Source organism: Phyllobates terribilis, unplaced genomic scaffold (assembly GCF_046119375.1).
Source record: "Phyllobates terribilis strain yellow unplaced genomic scaffold, ASM4611937v1 Scaffold_17__1_contigs__length_24005725, whole genome shotgun sequence".
Classification (NCBI taxonomy): Eukaryota; Metazoa; Chordata; class Amphibia; order Anura; family Dendrobatidae; genus Phyllobates; species Phyllobates terribilis.
The window spans coordinates 9,801,996-9,820,754 of NW_027362777.1; the positions used below are offsets into that span (position 1 = coordinate 9,801,996).

Below are 18,759 nucleotides of genomic sequence, written 5' to 3' on the forward strand. Positions count from 1 at the left end.
ATGTTGTCATTTTTTACATTTTAAAAATTACAAAAGCAAAAATGCTTCGCTGCTAAATTTTGGGCACCCTGCATGGTCAGTACCTAGATACACCCCTTTTTCAAGTAGTACAGTATCATTTTCAGAGTGCTAGGAAGCTGTTAAGAAGAATCCATGGCTGCTGTTTTTTTTGGCACAAGGTTAGAGGAGGCTGGGTTTTAATAAAGCTGGGAAATTTGCATCACCTGGCCTTTACAAATAATGATGGTGAACAAGACATAACTCTAACAGGCTAATTAAGGTCTGAAACCTTGGTCAAAGTTATCTAAGCACACAAATCTCAAATGATGCTTAAACTTTTGCATCGCCCCATTTTCCTTTTTGTAATTTTTACAATTTAAAAAATGACATTTTTTTCTTTTGTCTAAAATACAAAGGAACTGTGTCATCTTTAACTTCAGACCTTTCAAAGATCATTTAATCTTCAACTTGCTTAACTGTTCTCAATAACAGTAATTTTGACCAAACTTTTACATGCCTCGGTATGCACATTTACATATATACAGCTCTACTAAATATGCACATTTTCATACGCATGCACTGTATATACAGTACAGGCCAAAAGTTTGGACACACCTTTTCATTTAAAGATTTTTCTGTATTTTCATAACTATGAAAATCGTACATTCACACTGAAGGCATCAAAACTATGAATTAACTCATGTGGAATTATATACTTAACAAAAAAGTGTGAAACAACTGAAAATATGTCTTATATTCTAGGTTCTTCAAAGTAGCCACCTTTTGCTTTGATGACTGCTTTGCACACTCTTGGCATTCTCTTGATGAGCTTCAAGAGGTAGTCACCGGAAATGGTCTTCCAATAATCTTGAAGGAGTTCCCAGAGATCCTTAGCATTTGTTGGCCCTTTTGCCTTCACTCTGCGGTCCAGCTCACCCCAAACCATCTCGATTGGGTTCAGGTCTGGTGACTGTGGAGGCCAGGTCATTTGGCGTAGCACCCCATCACTCTCCATCTTGGTCAAAGAGCCCTTACACAGCCTGGAGGTGTGTTTGGGGTCATTGTCCTGTTGAAAAATAAATGATGGTCTAACTAAACCAAACCGGATGGAATAGCATGCCGCTGCAAGATGCTGTGGTAGCCATGCTGGTTCGGTATGCCTTCAATTTTGAATAAATCCCCAACAGTGTTACCAGCAAAGCACCCCCACACCATCATACCTCCTCCTCCATGCTTCACGGTGGGAACCAGGCATGTAGAGTCCATCCATTCACCTTTTCTGCGTTCTGGAACCAAAGATCTCAAATTTGGACTCATCAGACCAAAGCACAGATTTCCACTGGTCTAATGTCCATTCCTTGTGTTCTTTAGCCCAAACAAGTCTCTTCTGTTTGTTGCCTGTCCTTAGCAGTGGTTTCCTAGCAGCTATTTTACCATGAAGGCCTGCTGCACAAAGTCTCCTCTTAACAGTTGTTGAAGAGATATGTCTGCTGCTAGAACTCAGTGTGGCATTGACCTGGTCTCTAATCTGAGCTGCTGTTAACCTTCGATTTCTGAGGCTGGTGACTCGGATAAACTTAGGCTATGTGCCCACGATGCAGAAATGAAGCAGAAAATTTCTGCAGCATTTCTGCATCTCCCTGGCAGAAAAAATGCATGCAGATTGTGCATGCGTTTTTCCTGCAGAATACATGCGGATTCACATGCGTTTCCGCATGCAAATTGACAAGCGCTTTCCAGACGATAGCATCACTTGTAAAGTGCTTGACAACTAGGTCACACTGTATAAATCCATGCAAACAGCATGGATTTATACAGTGTGAACCGTAAAAATTAAAACAAATAAGCTATACTCACCCCCGATGCCGGCGTGGCTGGAGCGCTCGTTCCTGTCTGGTTCCTGGCTGCCGGCATATCGCGAGACAGAGCGGTGAAGGGCCTGCGGTCACATGACTGTGATGTCACCGAAGGTCCTTCAACGATGCCGGCATTCAGAGAGAAGCCTTCGGAAAGGTGAGTATAAACTTTATTTGTTATTTTATTCTTTTTTTACAGGTACAATGGTACCCAGGTCTGGATGAGAGTCTTCTCTCCTTCAGAACTGGGTACTATCCGCATATAGAGATGCATAGAAGAAGCTTGTACAAATGTACAGTCGCGGTTTCTATGCATCTCAATGCAAGTTAATGGCGGGAGTTCCGCTGCGCTTCCGCAAAATTAAATGACATGCTGCGGATTTTTGTACGCAGCATAAACGATGCGGAAAAATCCACAGCATGTGCATAGAACATGCGGAATCCCCTTGGGGACCATGGGGTGCGGATTACCTAGCGTTTCACAAGCGTTTATGCTGCGGAAATTCCGCAGCATAAACGCTTGAAAAATGCTACGTGGGCACCCAGCCTATTAGAAGCACAGGTGACTCTTGGTATTCCTTTTCTGGGACGGTCCTCACGTGAGCCAGTTTCTTTGTAGCGCTTGATGGTTTTTGAAACTGCACTTGGGGACACTTTCAAAGCTTGCCCAATTTTTTGCACTGACTGACCTTTATTTCTTAAAGTAATGATGGCCACTCGTTTTTCTTTACTTAGCTGCTTTTTTCTTGCCATAATACAAATTCTAACAGTCTATTCAGTAGGATTATCAGCTGTGTATCCACCAGACTTCTGCACAACACAACTGATGGTCCCAACCTCATTTATAAGGCAAGAAATCCCACTTATTAAACCTGATAGGGGACACCTGTGAAGTGAAAACCAATTCCGGTGACTACCCCTTGAAGCTCATCAAGAGAATGCCAAGAGTGTGCAAAGCAGTCATCAAAGCAAAAGGTGGCTACTTTGAAGAACCTAGAATATAAGACATATTTTCAGTTGTTTCACACTTTTTTTGTTAACTATATAATTCCACATGTGTTAATTCACAGTTTTGATGCCTTCAGTATGAATGTACAATTTTCATAGTCATGAAAACACAGAAAAATCTTTAAATGAGAAGGTGTGTCCAAACAATTGGTCTGTACTGTACATGAACCCATTTTGTAGTTTCTTCAAGGTCATGTGATTCATTACATGATCTGGAAGGTCCGTGAGCTAGTCGGGTAGAAGGTTCTTCAGCTGCTCACTTCGGACATTCAGCCTCTGTGCAAGTCCTTGTACCTTCCTCTCCTGCTCTGCACCAATCAGTTAGAAAAGTGTGGGGCTGGCGGAGAGAGAGCAGTTCTTTCAGTGATCAGGAAGGACACGGTCTCATTATTCTCCTCTGTCACAGGAATCTGCCTGCAGTCTAAAAGATGCGTTCACTTATTAGTAAGATTATTTTCTTGCTTAAAGTGTCTTATAGTTTAAAAAATACAGTTTTAAAGTAATATATCTTTCTCATTTAATTATACACCTGTCTGTTATCTGTTTTTGAACAGTTTGTCAATCACATATATAGTTTCTCTCCCCTTCTTTGTTTTTGATGGTCAACAAAAAACAAATTTTCCAGAAAATAATTTTTCACACACTAGGTATGATAATGACTAGTCTCTATGTGTGATTTTTGATGTTTAAAGGGGTTGTCCACTACTTTGACAACCCCTTCTCATTCCTCATGTTTGATCCTGTTAAAATAAAAACAAAATTAGACAAACTTCCCAATCCAGCAGTGTCAGCATTTGCGTTCCCAAGGCTCATGTGAGGTTGTTGTGAACCTTGCGCCCAATCAGTGCTGGTGTTATTGTCCCCACCTTCGAACAAATCGAACATTAAGAGGAAGTCAGAGAGCATCTGCAGCCCTGGCTTGCTGTTGCTGTTCAACATGTCCGAAGGCAGCGACAGTGAAGCAGATTGAAAGCAGGGCTCGTGAGATGTAACAACCTCACATGAGCCCCGGGAATGGGAGTCTCAACACCACTAGAACAGCGCCGACACGGAAGGTGATTATGAGTGTTTTTATTTTAACGAGGTCAAACATGAGGAATGATAAGGGGTTGTCCTAGTAGTGGACAACTCCTTTAATATACAATTTTAAGTTGAAACAATTCCAACATTTTGAACATGAAAAGAGCTTCTCCCCTGTGTGACTTCTCTGATGTTTATTAAGGGTTGATTTCCATGAAAAACATTTCCCACATTAAGAACATGATGAAGGCATTCTGAAAAGGAAAAAGCTTCTCCTCTGTGTGAATTTTTTGGTGACTAAAAAGAGATGATTTCTTCACAAAACATTTTCCACATTCTAAACAGGAAAAAGGCTTCTCCCCTGTTTGAGTTCTCTGGTGCATAACAAAATCTGATTCATGGATAAAACATTTCCCACATTAAGAACATGAAAAAGGCTTCTCCCTTGTGTGAATTCTCTTATGCTTAACAAGGTTTGATTTCTGGATAAAACATTTCCCACATTCTGAACAGGAAAAAGGCTTCTCCCCTGTGTGAATTCGCTGGTGCTTAACAAAATATGATTTATCGTTAAAACATTTCCCACATTCTGAACAGAAAAAAGGCTTCTCCCCTGTGTGGGTTCTCTGGTGAGTTACAAAATTTGATTTATCGTTAAAACCTTTACCACATTCTGAACAGGAAAAAGGCTTCTCCCCTGTGTGAGTTCTCTGGTGCTTAACAAAATATGATTTATGGCTAAAACATTTTCCACATTCTGAACATGAAAAAGGCTTCTCCCTTGTGTGAATTCTCTTATGCTTAACAAGATTTGATTTCTGGTTAAAACATTTCCCACATTCTGAACAGGAAAAAGGCTTCTCCCCTGTGTGAGTTCGCTGGTGCTTAACAAAATATGATCTATTGTTAAAACATTTCCCACATTCTGAACATGAATAAGGCTTCTCACCTGTGTGAGTTATCTGGTGTATCACAAGATTACTTTTCCGATTAAAACATTTCCCACATTCTGCACAGGAAAAAGGCTTTTCCCCTGTGTGGGTTCTCTGGTGCTTAACAAAATCTGATTTATAGCTAAAACATTTCCCACATTCTGAACAGGAAAAAGGCTTCTCCCCTGTGTGAGTTCTCAGGTGCTTAACAAAATTTGATTTGTGGTTAAAACATTTCCCACATTCGAAACAGGAAAAAGGTTTCTGCCCTGTGTGAGTTCCCTGGTGCTTAACAAAATTTGATTTGTGGTTAAAACACTTCCCACATTCAGAACACGAATAAGGCTTTTCTCCTGTGTGAGTTATCTGGTGTATTACAAGATTACTTTTCCGGTTGAAACATTTCCCACATTCTGCACAGAAAAAAGGCTTCTCTCCTGTGTGAATTTTTTGGTGACTATAAAGAGATGATTTCTTCACAAAACATTTTCCACATTCTGAACAGGAAAAAGGCTTTTCCGTTGTGTGAGTTCTCTGGTGGAAAACAAAATCTGATTCATGGCTAAAACATTGCCCACATTCTGAACATGAAAAAGGCTTCTCTCTTGCGTGAATTCTCTCATGCCTAACAAGATTTGATTTCTGGCTAAAACATTTCTCACACTTGGAGCAAGAAAATCCATTTTCCGTTTTATGAATTTTTTGATATTTAAGAAACCACTTTTCAAGAGGAAAACTATTCTCATATTCTGAACGTGAAAATTGCATCTTTGCTTTAGGAGCAATTTGTTTTTTAATGCTTATTTTGTGACTTAGATTTTCCTTAGTAGTTGGTAATGAATCAGAAGTCAGGATCCATTTCAAAAGATCAGATGATGACAGCTCTTTGCTGTGAAGGGATGATGGTATATCTGGAGTAATGGCATTCACTTCAATTGTATCCTGTGGGATCTCAAGAACATCTGATTTAAAAATTGGAGATACCAGCTGTCCCTCTGATCTCCTGGTACAGTCATCTGTCAAGAATAAAACAAAATTATTTTTGAACAAAAAATATCCTTGAATTTTATATTTTTGAACATTTCTACTTAAACTCTCCATAAAAATAGCAAGTTATGTAAAAATATGGAATTATTCACCAAGACAATGACAGTTCATAGTCTAATAAGAAACTGTGAAGACCCGCGGTCTTCCATGGGCATAATAGTACTCAGACAACACAGGGTAAAATAGTGTGGCAATACTTTATTGAACCAGACAATAAACACATAGGGCAGTCCCAGCAAATACCCAAGTTAGTGCAAAATTACACAGTTTCACCCTTCCTCTGGCCCGCCTGGGATAGAACAGCTGTGACTTTGGGACTTCAAGGGCCAACTACCTCAACCAGTGGCCCCACTTTTGGCAGCCCCCCACAGACAGGAGGTAGCGTCAAGCTTTGGAAGCTGACTGTCCATCAAGGTACAAGGCCAGGAGACCCGAGGGTCCCAGCCTGGTCTCCGAGAGTTTCATGGGGTCAGATGACCAGTGGGTCCCAATCTGGCTTCTCCGAATGTCTCCATGGGTTTCAGGTGACCGGAGGGTCCCACCTGGCAACCCCAAACAACATGTCCATGGGGCCAGGCAATCTCATCGTCCCAACCTGGTCTCCCCAAATGTATCCATGGGTTCTCTGATGGTGAATGGAGCAGATCCATATCCTTCCAGTCAGGGCCATGTACTCTTAGGCCGGAATCATGTAGAATCCAAATCTGTGCCTCTCTGGATGGAACCATGCTACCAAGCTGATGTCCTGAAATCTTTCTGATCTTTGATTCTCTCTTTCAATTCTGACTGCTACAGAGGCATATGTCCCTTAAATAGTTACAATTGTCCTTTAAAGTACACATCCACAGGTCAAGGATAAGGGATGATATTATTACTCAGGGCTCAGGTCTAATTGTTTGTGCATTTAATCAATTTACATAGGTGGTATAGCAGGGGGACTCTTGTAAATAATTAGCTGGCTTTAGTACAATATCTAATTAGCATATTAACAAACATTATTGTTTCCAGACCAAGAGAAGTCAACGTTCAGGTTTATACACATAATAGTATGTCCTTCTTGACCAGCCAAAGAAAAACACATACATTCACAAGTCAACACAAACACAATAGTGTACAGTTGTGCTCAAAAGTTTACATACCCGGCAGAATTTTTCCTTTCTTGGCCTTGTTTCAAAGAATATGAATGAAGCCATTTATTGTCAAACTACAGTGTTTTCTTTTTTTAAATCTTAATGACAACCAAAACATCTAAATGACCCTGATCAAAAGTTAACATACCCCAGTTCTTAATACCATGTATTGCGCCCTCTAACATCAATGACAGCTTGAAGTCTTTTGTAGCAGTTGTGGATGAGGTTCTTTATTTTCTCAGATGGTAAAGATGCCCATTCTTCTTGGCAAAAAGCCTCCAGTTCCTGTAAATTCCTGGGCTGTCTAACATGAACTGCGCGCTTGAGATCTCCCCAGAGCTCTCCAGAACCTTCACTTTGTTCTGCTCTAGCCAATGACAGGTCAACTTGGCCTTGTGTTTTGGATCATTTTCATGTTGGAACGTCCAACTACATCCCATGCGCAGAGTCCGGGCTGATCAGTGCAAATTTGCCTCCAGTATTTGCTGATAACGTGCTGCATTTATCTTTCCTTCAATTTTTACCAAGTTTCCTGTGCCTTTGTAGCTCACTCATCCCCAAAATATCAGCGATCCACCTCCGTGCTTTACATTAGGAATGGTCTTCCTTTCGTCATAGGCCTTGTTGACCTCTCTCCAAATGTAATGTTTATGGTTGTGGCCAAAAAGTTAAATTTTGTTCTCATCACTCCAAATTACCTTGTTCCAGAAGTTTTTAGGCTTGTGTGATAAAGTCACTGGTAGTGTGTCTGAAGGGAGGTATCTGTCGCTGAGACTCTTAAGATCAGTCATGTGAAAACATGCAAGTTCTCCTGCACAATCGGTGCAGAGAGGGTTAAGAGAACCACATTTACAAGGGAATGTTTTAAGTGGATAACAAAAGTGGTGGGAGGGACGTTATCCACCCTACCTCCCAATCAAGGGAGAATCTGGGCTTTAAATAGCTAGCCCTGACACTCAGGTGGGTTCAGTACCCGGGTAAACTCTGCTACAGAAAGGAGCTCACACGTACTGTGCTGAACCAGTGTGTGACTAATTGTGTGTGGCCAGACCTTGGCCCAGGATATGGACTTTGCTGCAAGTTTTGTAGTTTGTTTTGTCTCTTTAGCCGAATGGGCTGTGTTTTTCTTTATGGACTCGAGGTTAGTTTATAACTGCTAAATAAACTAACCCGAAAATTTAAAGAGACAGTATCCTGAGTTTTACCTCCGCATACAGCCGAGCTTGTTGCTAGACCACACTTGTCTCTGTGCTGTTTGGCATATTGTAGGCAAGATACTTTGTTGCATTTGCGCAGTAATGGCTTTCTTCTGGCGACTCGACCATGCAGCCCATTTTTCTTCAAGTGCCTCCTTATTGTGCATCTTGAAACAGCCACACCGCTAGTTTTCAGAGACTCCTGAATTTCAGCTGATGTTATTAGTTGGTTTTTCTTTGCATCCCGAACAATTTTTCTGGCAGTTGTGGCCGAAATTTTCACTGGCCTCCCTGACCATGGTTTGGTTTTTACAGAGCCCCTGATTTTCCATTTGTTAATCATAGCTTGAAAGCTGCTGACTGGCATTATTCCTTGGATATCTTTTTGTATCCCTTTCCTGTGTTATACAGTTCAACTACATTTTCCCGTAGATCCGTTGACAATTCTTTTGCTTTCCCCATGACTCACAATCCACAAACGTCTGTGGCTGGATGAAGGATGCAAGAGTCTGTCTGGATTCCAGAAACTCACTCAGCTTTTATGCACACCCACTGATTACAAGCAAACAGGTCACAGGTGATGATGTTACCTTTAGTAGCCATTCAAACCCATTTGTGTCAAATTCTGTGCATGTTATCAGGCCAAAATCATCAGGGTATGTGAACTTTTGATCAGGGTCATCTGGATGTTTTTGGTTGTCATTAAGATTTAAAAAAAGAAAACACAGTAGTTTGACAATAAATAGCTTTACCAAGTCAATAACCATGAGTGGAGAAAAAGTTTTTTTGTTATCATTCATATTCTCTGAACAAGGCCAAGAGTGCAAGAATTCTGCCGGGGTATGTAAATGTTTGAGCACAACTGTATGTGTCTTTGCTTAACAAATCTACATGTCTGGCTGATTAAGATTTGAAGCTGTTTCAATCACAGAAACCTCATAGGATGAACCAGTGGAGCGTGGTATTCAACTGTTTGTTCATTCTGCCCCTCAAATAAGGAATAAAAAGCCACCAAACAATGTTATGTTGGCAAAAATGATACCAATAAAAACTTCTACTCATCTCACAAAAAACAAGTCCCCACTCTGGTTCATCATCTATTAGTGGAACAACAGAGGTTTCCACATTTGCAGCTCAAAGGATCTTGAAATGCAACATGGCTTCCATAAACCAATCCACCAATATCCACTCACAAAGTCAAATCCCCCTTCGCTTCTGAGCCTTGCAGTGTACCCAAATTACATTTAGCATCCATGTATTTGGCATTACTATAGTGAGAAGATCCCACTTAACTTAGTCTCCTGGAGCACAATCTGGGCACTATGTGTTGGGGAATAAAATGGCATATTTGTAATTTTCACTCTGCAACATCCACTGCATGATAATTTCTTGAAAGTGGCTGTGGAGTCAAAATAGTCACTACTCCTGTAGATTAATTCAATGAGAGTTATAATGTCCAAAATAGAATCACTTTATGGGGATTTCTACTGCTCTGTTTTTCTGCCATTTTATTATATTAGGGCTTCTGCAAATGGTGGGTCCCATCTCCTCTGGGATCTGCTCCTGCGACGTCTGCTTCTCTCACCAGGAGCCGCCTTATTCATTCTGCAGGCGGCACAGGTTATGGAAGAGACATAGGAACCAGAAGCTCTGGGTGGCACAGGTTCTGTCCAGCCACTAAGATTAGGGTTGCTGGGACCAGTTGCACCATCCAGTCTTGCAGTATGGGTGTGTGTGCTGTCCAGCTGGAGTAATCTGCTCCCTGCTTCAGCCAATCAGAAAGCACCACACCCTACTAAAGCTCGGAGCATATTGCTGGAAGCCGCCAGATACAGCCTTGTTCTCCTCGGGTTCAGTCCTCTGTGCTCAGCTCTCGGCTTGTGTATTTGTTTCCTGTTGTGAGCCCGGCCCGTTTACTGACTACTGTTGTGTCTTCTGATTTTTCTCTGCCCTCATGGTTCTGACCCGGCTACTTGACTATTATTCTTCCCATCTCACACCACAGAACAGCAGGTAACACCGTGGTCCAAGTCTAGGGGTCTCTATGTAAGTCCAGATCCATGTAGAGGGATTAAAGGGTGATGAACAAATCAATAAGTGGGATCTGGAAAACGGAGTAGAGAGTGGCAAATCTGTTTGTGGCAGCCATCTTTTGAGCTGCCAGGTGACCATGAACAGTGCCCTCAATACATAGTGTCTGCAAACTATTCCAGCAAGATCTGCATTCAAATAGCTAAATGTCGCTCCTTCTCTTCTTAACCCTGAAATGTGCCCAGACAGTAGTGTACAACCATATACAGGGTATTGTTGGATTCAAGAGAAGTTGGAAAATAATCTGTAAGGTCCATTTGTTTCCTATTATCCTTTGTGAAGAATTCCAAAGTTATCACCACATAAAGTGACACACGTCAGATTTAAAAAATGGGGCCTGATTAGGAAAACAAAACTGGCTGCAGGAAGGGGTTAAATCAGAGTATTTTGGGCACTAACTACTGTATTAAAAAACTGTGAGTATAGACAATAACACATCTACTGAAATGATCAAACTCAACAGTCCTCATCAGTAAAAATGAGTAACTAGTGGTGAAACCTCTCTGGGGTAATTGGAGTATGGGGCTTTCTATCAGAAGAGTTTCAAGAAGAATATTGTCGATTATTAAAGCAGAATTTGGCCAGAAAGGCTGGACCTGGTCTTTTAGGGACCATATGAACACATTCAGCAGCACAGAGGGGAGAGAAGGCAGATTCATTCAATAAGATATCAGGATTCTAGAAAGCCAACAGCATCATTACCCTCCGCTTTCTCTAAGAGGTCCATCGTAATTTTTCTTCAAGTGATTTTCTAACTTGTCAGCACATTCTACGTACGCTGTCATTTGGCTTTGTAAATCACAGATCTGGGCAGGTAACGGTCAGCGTATTCTAATATCAGAGTGTAGGTGGATTGTTCAGGTTTCAAAGGGTTTTCAATACCCAAAGTCATTTGAAAAGTTTTGGGTGGAGGAAAATGTTGTGGTCTAGAGGCAAAATGGTGATCACACGATTGTGATACAGCAGACCCTACACCAATGATAAAGCAGCCACAGCCGGTGACTGAGAATAATCGGTGACTTCTCTACATTTAGTGGTTACTACTCACCCGGATAGTCATATATAGGAATCTCCTCTTTACACCACTCATCACCCCTCACATATGTCTCTGTAATATTAATATGGGTCAGACCTTCACCCTGAAACAAAAAAAAGTCACAGAGAGAAGAAGTCACATCAGCTCTAATCCTGCCATCTCCACCGTTCTCATTGCACAAGTATAAAACATAAAATACTGGTGGATAAAACAAGACTGAGCACAAGACCTTCACAGCCGTCTACACATCATAGGGGAAATCTCATGACACCTTCTCTCCATCTACCTGATGATCCTGAGGAACATTGGGGTCTTCTTGTTTACAGTCCTGTGGAAGAAGAGGACGGGGACATCTCTCTGGTGTTGTCCTCTTACTGGATAGATCTGGAGGAAACACATACAGGGGCTGAATTCATTCTTTACATACAGATAATTATAGACCGTGTGTATTTAGTCCTGTCTATTACCTGGTGATGTGAGGGGCTGGGGAACCTCCATCATGACACCCTTGTACAGATCTTTATAATAAATAAAAGGACACAACCAGGACATCAACATAGTTAAGGAAGGGCCTTCTACTCCATATGCAAATTTAAACCAAAAAATAATGAGTCCAAATAAGAACACCAAGAATATCCATGCTAGTGTGCAAAATGCAATTCCGTTTAATAATCGGTTACATTGTGGACAGCTTATACAAATCTTGGAGGCAATAACGGGATAAACAAAGGCCTGAGCAGAGAGGCAAGGTAGGGGAAAAGAATAACACGAAGGCAACAGAGGGAAGATAAAGTGCATCTGGTACAGTTAAGGTCCTTTTGCAAAGTAACAAAATTGGGTCCCAGTATTATGACAAGGTATATAACAAGGGTATAAGAATCCGCTCCTATATTCCTCTCTAAAGTGCTAACAGGTCCCCAAATGTAAATTATTGCTCACCCATAGTGTATCCAGGAGTTGTGCTGTCCCTCCGTGTCAAAGTGCAGGCCCAACACATGTTTCGCTAGATGCTGCTTCCGGGGGCATGTGGAGAGGAGTGTGCAAAGGGGGAGTTTTATAGGAGCGCCTCTGATGCTTAATTGGCATCACCGGCGCATGTGGGCTGTGTCAGGCCGGCAGAGGAACAGTGAGGGGGCGTTTTCGAGAGGCCACAGGTCAGGAAGAATGACATCCTGTGACGCCAGAGACACATGACCAACCGTCCACATGCTCATTCCCGGCCCCAGAGAACCTATGCGTGCTGCCAAGTCGGCCATCTTTGCTCAGGGCAAGCTAAGGGCAAAATCAGCTCTTCCCACCAATAAAAACGCTAGAAGTGGTCACATGACCGTAACATCATCAAAGAGGAAGAGACAAGGTAAACAAATCCGCCATCTTGGCTCAGGGCAAACTAAGGGCAAAAATCAGCTACAGGCCACCCACCAATAGAAATGCTAGAAATGGTCACGTGACTGTAACATCATCAAGGGGGCAGAGACAAGGTAAACAAAGGAAGGAAGAGTACCTGGTGATGTGAGGGGCTGGGGAACCTCCATCATGACATCCTTGTACAGATCTCTGTGTCCATCTAAATACTCCCACTCCTCCATGGAGAAATAAACGGCAACATGCTGACACCTTATAGGAACCTGACACATACAATGATAACGTCACCCCCCTTTCCCTTCATAGCGTTACTGTATAATATCCCAGCATTCCCAGCAGTATTACCTCTCCAGTCAGCAGCTCAATCATCTTGTAGGTGAGTTCTAGGATCTTCTGGTCATTGATGTCCTCATGCATCAGAGGGTGAGGTAGAGGCCCTGTCATTGGGCTCAGGGGTCTTCCCAATCCTTCAGACACAGGGTCCTGACAGCGCTCACTAGAGGTCTTCTTCACTACTGTGTAATCCTGGTTATGTAGAGACACATTAATAAATCTCACTACAGACATTTCCAGAGTCCTCACCTCTCCAGTTCTGTCCATCTGTTATTCCCATAGATAAGAATGATGTAATGTGACGTCATCAGAATCTCTCACCTCTCCAGTAATCCGGAAGAGGATCTCTAGGGTGAGGTGTAATATCCTCTCCGCCATCTTGTCTCTGTCCATATCCATCCTTGATGGGTAAATCAGGAAGATTCTCTTATGTAGAAGATCTTCACTGAGAGGATCTGATATTGTAGAGACCTGAATGAGAAGAAGATGAGCCGATGTAACATCATAAAAATCCTGTGTAATAATACAATTACTGGAGATAATAAGGGAAACATATGAGGAGATTTATTATTTTACAGTATTTAGTTTTCTTCTTTACATCTAGTAATAAAACCTAAATATTTTAGGACACAGACAACAAGTAATTTCTTCCTTGGAGTCTGTAGCTGAATACCTTTCTCATAGACTCATCTTCCTTATTGCTAATTCTCGTCTCATTTACTGACACTGGAATCGGCATTAGTAATACTGCAACAGATATTCATTACACGTGACATGAGAAATAACTACTTCATGATGAGGACGACATCTTCATCTTTTACTAAGGCTCTAGAAACATATTTGGCCAGAGTCCGTCACTGACTACATCACCACCGGCCGTCTATATGAATGTTTCCCGTCTTCCCCATTTTTGAAAACATTAACCCCTTAAAGACCCTGGGATTTTCTGTTTTTGCATCTTTGTTTTTTTCTCCTTGTTCCCAGAGCCATAGCGTTTTTATTTTTTGGTCAATATGGCCGTGTGAGGGCTTAATTTTTGTGGGACGAGTTGTACTTTTGAACAACATTACTGGTTTTACCATATCGTGTACGAGAAAATGGGGAAAAAATTCCAAGTGCAGTGAAATTGCAAAAAAAGTGCAATACCGCAGATTTTTATTTTTAATTTTTTTTACCACGTTCACTGAATGCTAAAACTGACCTGCCACTCTTATTCTCCAGGTCATTACGAGTTCGTAGATACCAAACATGTATAGGTTCTTTTTTATTTAAGTGGTGAAAAAAAAATCCAAAATTTGCTAAAAAAAAAAAAAATGGCGCCATTTTCCAAGACCCATAGCGTCTCCATTTTTCAGGATCTGGGGCCAGATGAGAGCTTATTTTTTGCATGTCGAGCTGACATTTTTATTGATACCATTTTGGGGTAGATCCGATGTTTTGATCGCCCGTTATTGCATTTTATTGCAATGTTGTGGCGACCAAAAAATGTAATTCTGATGTTTAGTACTTTTTTCTCGTTACGCCGTTTACCGCTTGGATTAATTCTTTTTTTATATTCATAGTTCGGGCGATTCTGAACGCGGTGATACCAAAAATGTGTATGTGTTTTTTTTCTATTATTTTATTTTGAATCGGACGAAAAGGGGGTGATTTAAACTTTTACATTTTTTTTATTTTTTTAAAAAACATTTTTTTTTTTTACACTTTTTGCTTGCTTCTATAGTCTCCATAGCAGACTAGAAGCAGCAACTGTCCAATCACCTCTGCTACATAGAGGTGATGATAAGATCATCTCTATGTAGCAGAAATGCTCCTGTGCTATGAGCGCCGACCACTAGGTGGTGCTCATAGCGATCATTACAGACCCAGGGTTGTCATGCCCACCCATCAGTGACCCGCGATCAGTGCCGGAGCCCTCACTGAACCGGAGGTGATGGCCTGGTGCGTACTATTACGCCCCAGGCTTTAAAGGGGTTAAACATTTGTTTTAAAAAAAATAAAAAATTTTGGGCATCAGGACATAGATGTACACCACAATGATGGCACAGGTGCGGCTGCAACAAAACCCCTGGCAGTTTAACCATTTTCTGCTGTCAAAAACAAACATGGCATCTAAGAAGGTTTGACAGAGTTCAGCTGAATGCCCCTCTTTCCCCAAGTACTCGATAGTATGGGGCTGCCCAGTTACTACCATAGTTAAATGCCTAATAATGGTGTCTGGGCCTGAAATGTATGAAATTCTATTAGGCCGGGGCCAGAGACAACGTCCAATAAGTTACCTTTTAACCTCCCAGTACACATTAGATTAGAGTTGCATGAAAGCACTGATTTTGGGGGTTTACTCAACTATATAATGTATTTGGGGACCTCCCGACAGATGATGTCAGGGCAGAGAAGGATCTGGCATCCTGAATTTCAGAGGCTAATCCGTTTGTTCTTCCTGTAGATAATCCTCCGCTAGAGGAGTCTGGAGACGACCCTCATACAGATCACAGGAAAGCTGGAATATTTGTGTGTATGGGGGAGTCAGGAGAGATAGCCGTCTGCCAAATGACCATTCAGCCAACACTTATCTCATGTATATGGGGTCGTTAGTATTACACTGACTGGCAGGGATAATATACCGCACTATAGTAGTACAGTGTGAGAGCAGGAGTTATACTTTATCTATCCTGACTCCATTTTGATTTTTGCAAGTGTATCTTCTGCTTACTAAAATGGAGTTTGAGTCAGTATGTGTGTGTGAGATAAGATGTCCCTCAGGAATGTCTTTGTCTAGAGACCAGAGAAAACATAAGGAAGAAACGAAAGTCAGAAAGCTGGGTGTCAGTAGTGTTAACTTAGCCAATTAGATGTATGTATGCTAATGCCAGCACATATTTAGAGATAAGCTGAGCAAATTATATTGTTTAAAGTATGAATACTAATAACCTATATAAACCTGGACCAGAGCATGTAAAAGTAGATCTAGCCTGATGCTCAAATGTATCAGTCGTAGTTCTGCCATGCACGTATTTGAATTTTACAATTTAATTTGGAACAGGCACAACGTCTCAGAACGCCTCACGTTATGTGGCGAAAACAAAACCTGGCGCAATGAACAGGGACCCACTAATGCAAAAGACTGCTGACCCAACCAATTTGATGGAACCCAGACAGACAGATATCCGGGACTGCTGCAGCAATTGGTAAGAAGCATTATTCTTACACTACCTGAATTTATCCCTCTGTTTTCATGGGTTGCAGTACGCGTTGGGTAAGTAGTCACAGGTCATTTGATCTGTTCATAGTAAGTGGGTCCATTATTGTTAGACAAAGAACCCTGATGAGACCTTGTGTACTGTGTTGAATTCTTGTGCTGTATGTTGTATGGGGAGTGTGGATTTGGTGTTTCACTGGTCATCTGTACATGCAGTTGGATTGTAGTGATTAGTTGATTGTACCCGGTGGAGCAGATTGTTGGTTGTTACAGCAGCCTCTTGTATTGCTAAGGAAACCCATATGGTTCAGGCTCCTAGACGTAGGGGCTGATGGTTGTCATCTGATTATAAGTCAGGCATGGCGTGACAGAGTAGGAGACCATAGTGAAAGGTAAGAGTCCCCACTGGTTTTTCTCTCTAGTCCTGTATTCCTGTTTCTTTTTTAAGAAACAGAACACGGGTATTAATCTGTTTAGTAAGAAACAGATTGAGCATGGTAGAGGTGCTGTATAGAGTATACAATCCATAGTGAAAGGTATGACTTCTCACTGGTTTGTGTCTACTCATGTATTCCTGTTTTTAAAGAAACAGAAAGAAAGAAAAGAAATTTGTGCAGAAAATGCATAGGTTTTGTTTAGTGTGTGGTTATCCACCGGGTGGCAGATTTGATGAAGGTTTCTTGAAAGTGTTGGAGGAACAGCAAGGTTTTTTAAATGATCTTGGTTTACTAAAACAGACTGAGATATGGTGGAAAAACTCTAAATCTGTAAATAGAGGCGATTGGAGGAAGAAAAACGTGATGATAAGTTTTTGTATTTTGAAGTATGTAACAAAGATGGCGTTCATTCCCCTGCCCCTCCCAGTTTGACTCCACCCCCATACATTGTCCCTGAAGGATGGACATGTTGTGTATATAGGAATCAGAATCCAGATTGGGTGGAGACCTGTTGTGTATGTTGTGCCCACTGTTGGCACATAGGAACCATTAAACGCCCTACTACTAAAACAGTATTGCACCCTTTTTGTTAACGCCCCACAAACCATTTGCATAGTGTGCCCCCCTTGGCCAGAGCCCCATGTGCAATCCCCCCATAAGTCTTGGTCAGGCCCCCACTGAATATTATGCCTGCACTGGATGGGACCAACGCCCCTTCAGACCCTGCCCTCCAGAAGCTCCCCTAACACAACCCAAATGGATACAGTAGTTATACGTCAGCCTTTTGCAGCCATGAAAGACTCACTAGGACAATTAGTCAGGGTGGTCAGCTCACCCTAACCCCGCTCGCAGCTCTCGCCCAGACTGCTACCACCAAACCTCACACCCCAGTCTAGAGCCCCAGGAGTGTGTGGCGTCACTGGAATCCTACTGAAATGCTGGCCATGATGAGTAGAATGACAGACCCTGAAATGTTTCCCATGCCATTTGTTAGAGAAAGTAGAGAAAATTAGAAATGCTTTCTCCTGTTAGTAGAAAAATATTATACCTGGCTCTGGAAGATGGCAGTACTTAGTATATGAGAACATGTCTAAGGTTCACACCCGTTTACTGTCCTGTGCCTTTGTTGAAAGTTTAAAGCCCATGATTAAAGAGCCACAAATAGTGTCCTGCCCGGAGTACCTGTCTATGTCCCCAGCCGTAATACTCCAAATAGCCAAGGGTGTGGTAGCAACAAATGCACTTAATAACAAGGCAAAAACCTGGTCCAGAGCCCCTATTATGTACAACCAGTCCTGGCAAGGACAAAGAAATTTCACGTTCTAATTGTGCGAAGCCTAAATACACACAGAAACTGCAGCTGTGCTAGACTAATGATAACCCCCCCTCCTTCCCCTTCTCCAGTCTCTTCAGGGAGGGGGGACAGTCAGTGTCTCACTAAGAATCTATTTCTGCTGTATCAGTCTGCAGGAATTTCTTTTAACTTTCTCTTACTGCTTGACATCTCAGACTTTAATGTGCCCTTCTCATGCCTGATAACATCACCATTCATGTTTCACTACTCTGAATCCAGCCACCTTGTTGCCTCTGGAGGTAGGGAGAGGGGTAGTAGTGATAATGTGGGTGATCTGCTTATTAAGACACAAGAGGAACATGACTGTTTACAAATAATGTCCCACGGGGGGGGTTTCAGTCATGTTACCGATGTCCCACTACATAACCCAGACCATGAGAGCTTTGTGGATGGATCGCAGTATGGTGTTGATGGCCGGTTCTACACTGGACATGCTGCCGTTTCCTTTCATGAAACCATAGAAGCAGAGCAGCTTCCTCCACACATGTCCAGCCAGAAAGCTGAGCTCCGTGCCCTTGAAGAAGCCTGCAGACATGCTAAAGATCAGACTGCTACGATTTATACAGCCAGCCGCTATGCTTTCATGACTATGGACCTATATGGAGAGCTGGATCTTAAGAAAGTAAGTCTATCAAGAATGATAAACCTGTCCAACTCCTGATGGAGGACCTACCTTTACCAGAGAAAGTTGCCATGGTGAAAGTCAAAGGTCATGCAAAGGATAACTCAACTACAGCTAAAGGCAACCACCTGCC

General features: G+C 41.9%; 1 protein-coding gene across 3 annotated transcripts in view; it reads right to left on the reverse strand.

Moving 5' to 3' along the window:
* Positions 1–2,920: 2,920 nt before the first annotated feature.
* LOC141176068 (uncharacterized) overlaps positions 2,921–18,759 on the reverse strand; it is a 35,221-nt gene continuing 19,382 nt past the window's right edge. For 2 of the 3 annotated variants that reach the window (XM_073660053.1, XM_073660054.1), the window contains exons 2-8: positions 13,336–13,485; positions 13,027–13,206; positions 12,821–12,944; positions 11,784–11,834; positions 11,603–11,700; positions 11,329–11,419; positions 2,921–5,832 (exon numbers count right to left, since the gene is read on the reverse strand). In XM_073660053.1, the coding sequence (XP_073516154.1) occupies positions 4,304–5,832; positions 11,329–11,419; positions 11,603–11,700; positions 11,784–11,834; positions 12,821–12,944; positions 13,027–13,206; positions 13,336–13,413 (2,151 nt within the window). In that variant the 5' untranslated portion in view covers positions 13,414–13,485 and the 3' untranslated portion in view covers positions 2,921–4,303. The remainder of the gene's footprint in view (positions 5,833–11,328; positions 11,420–11,602; positions 11,701–11,783; positions 11,835–12,820; positions 12,945–13,026; positions 13,207–13,335; positions 13,486–18,759) is intronic. The other variant, XM_073660055.1, reaches the window with a different exon arrangement.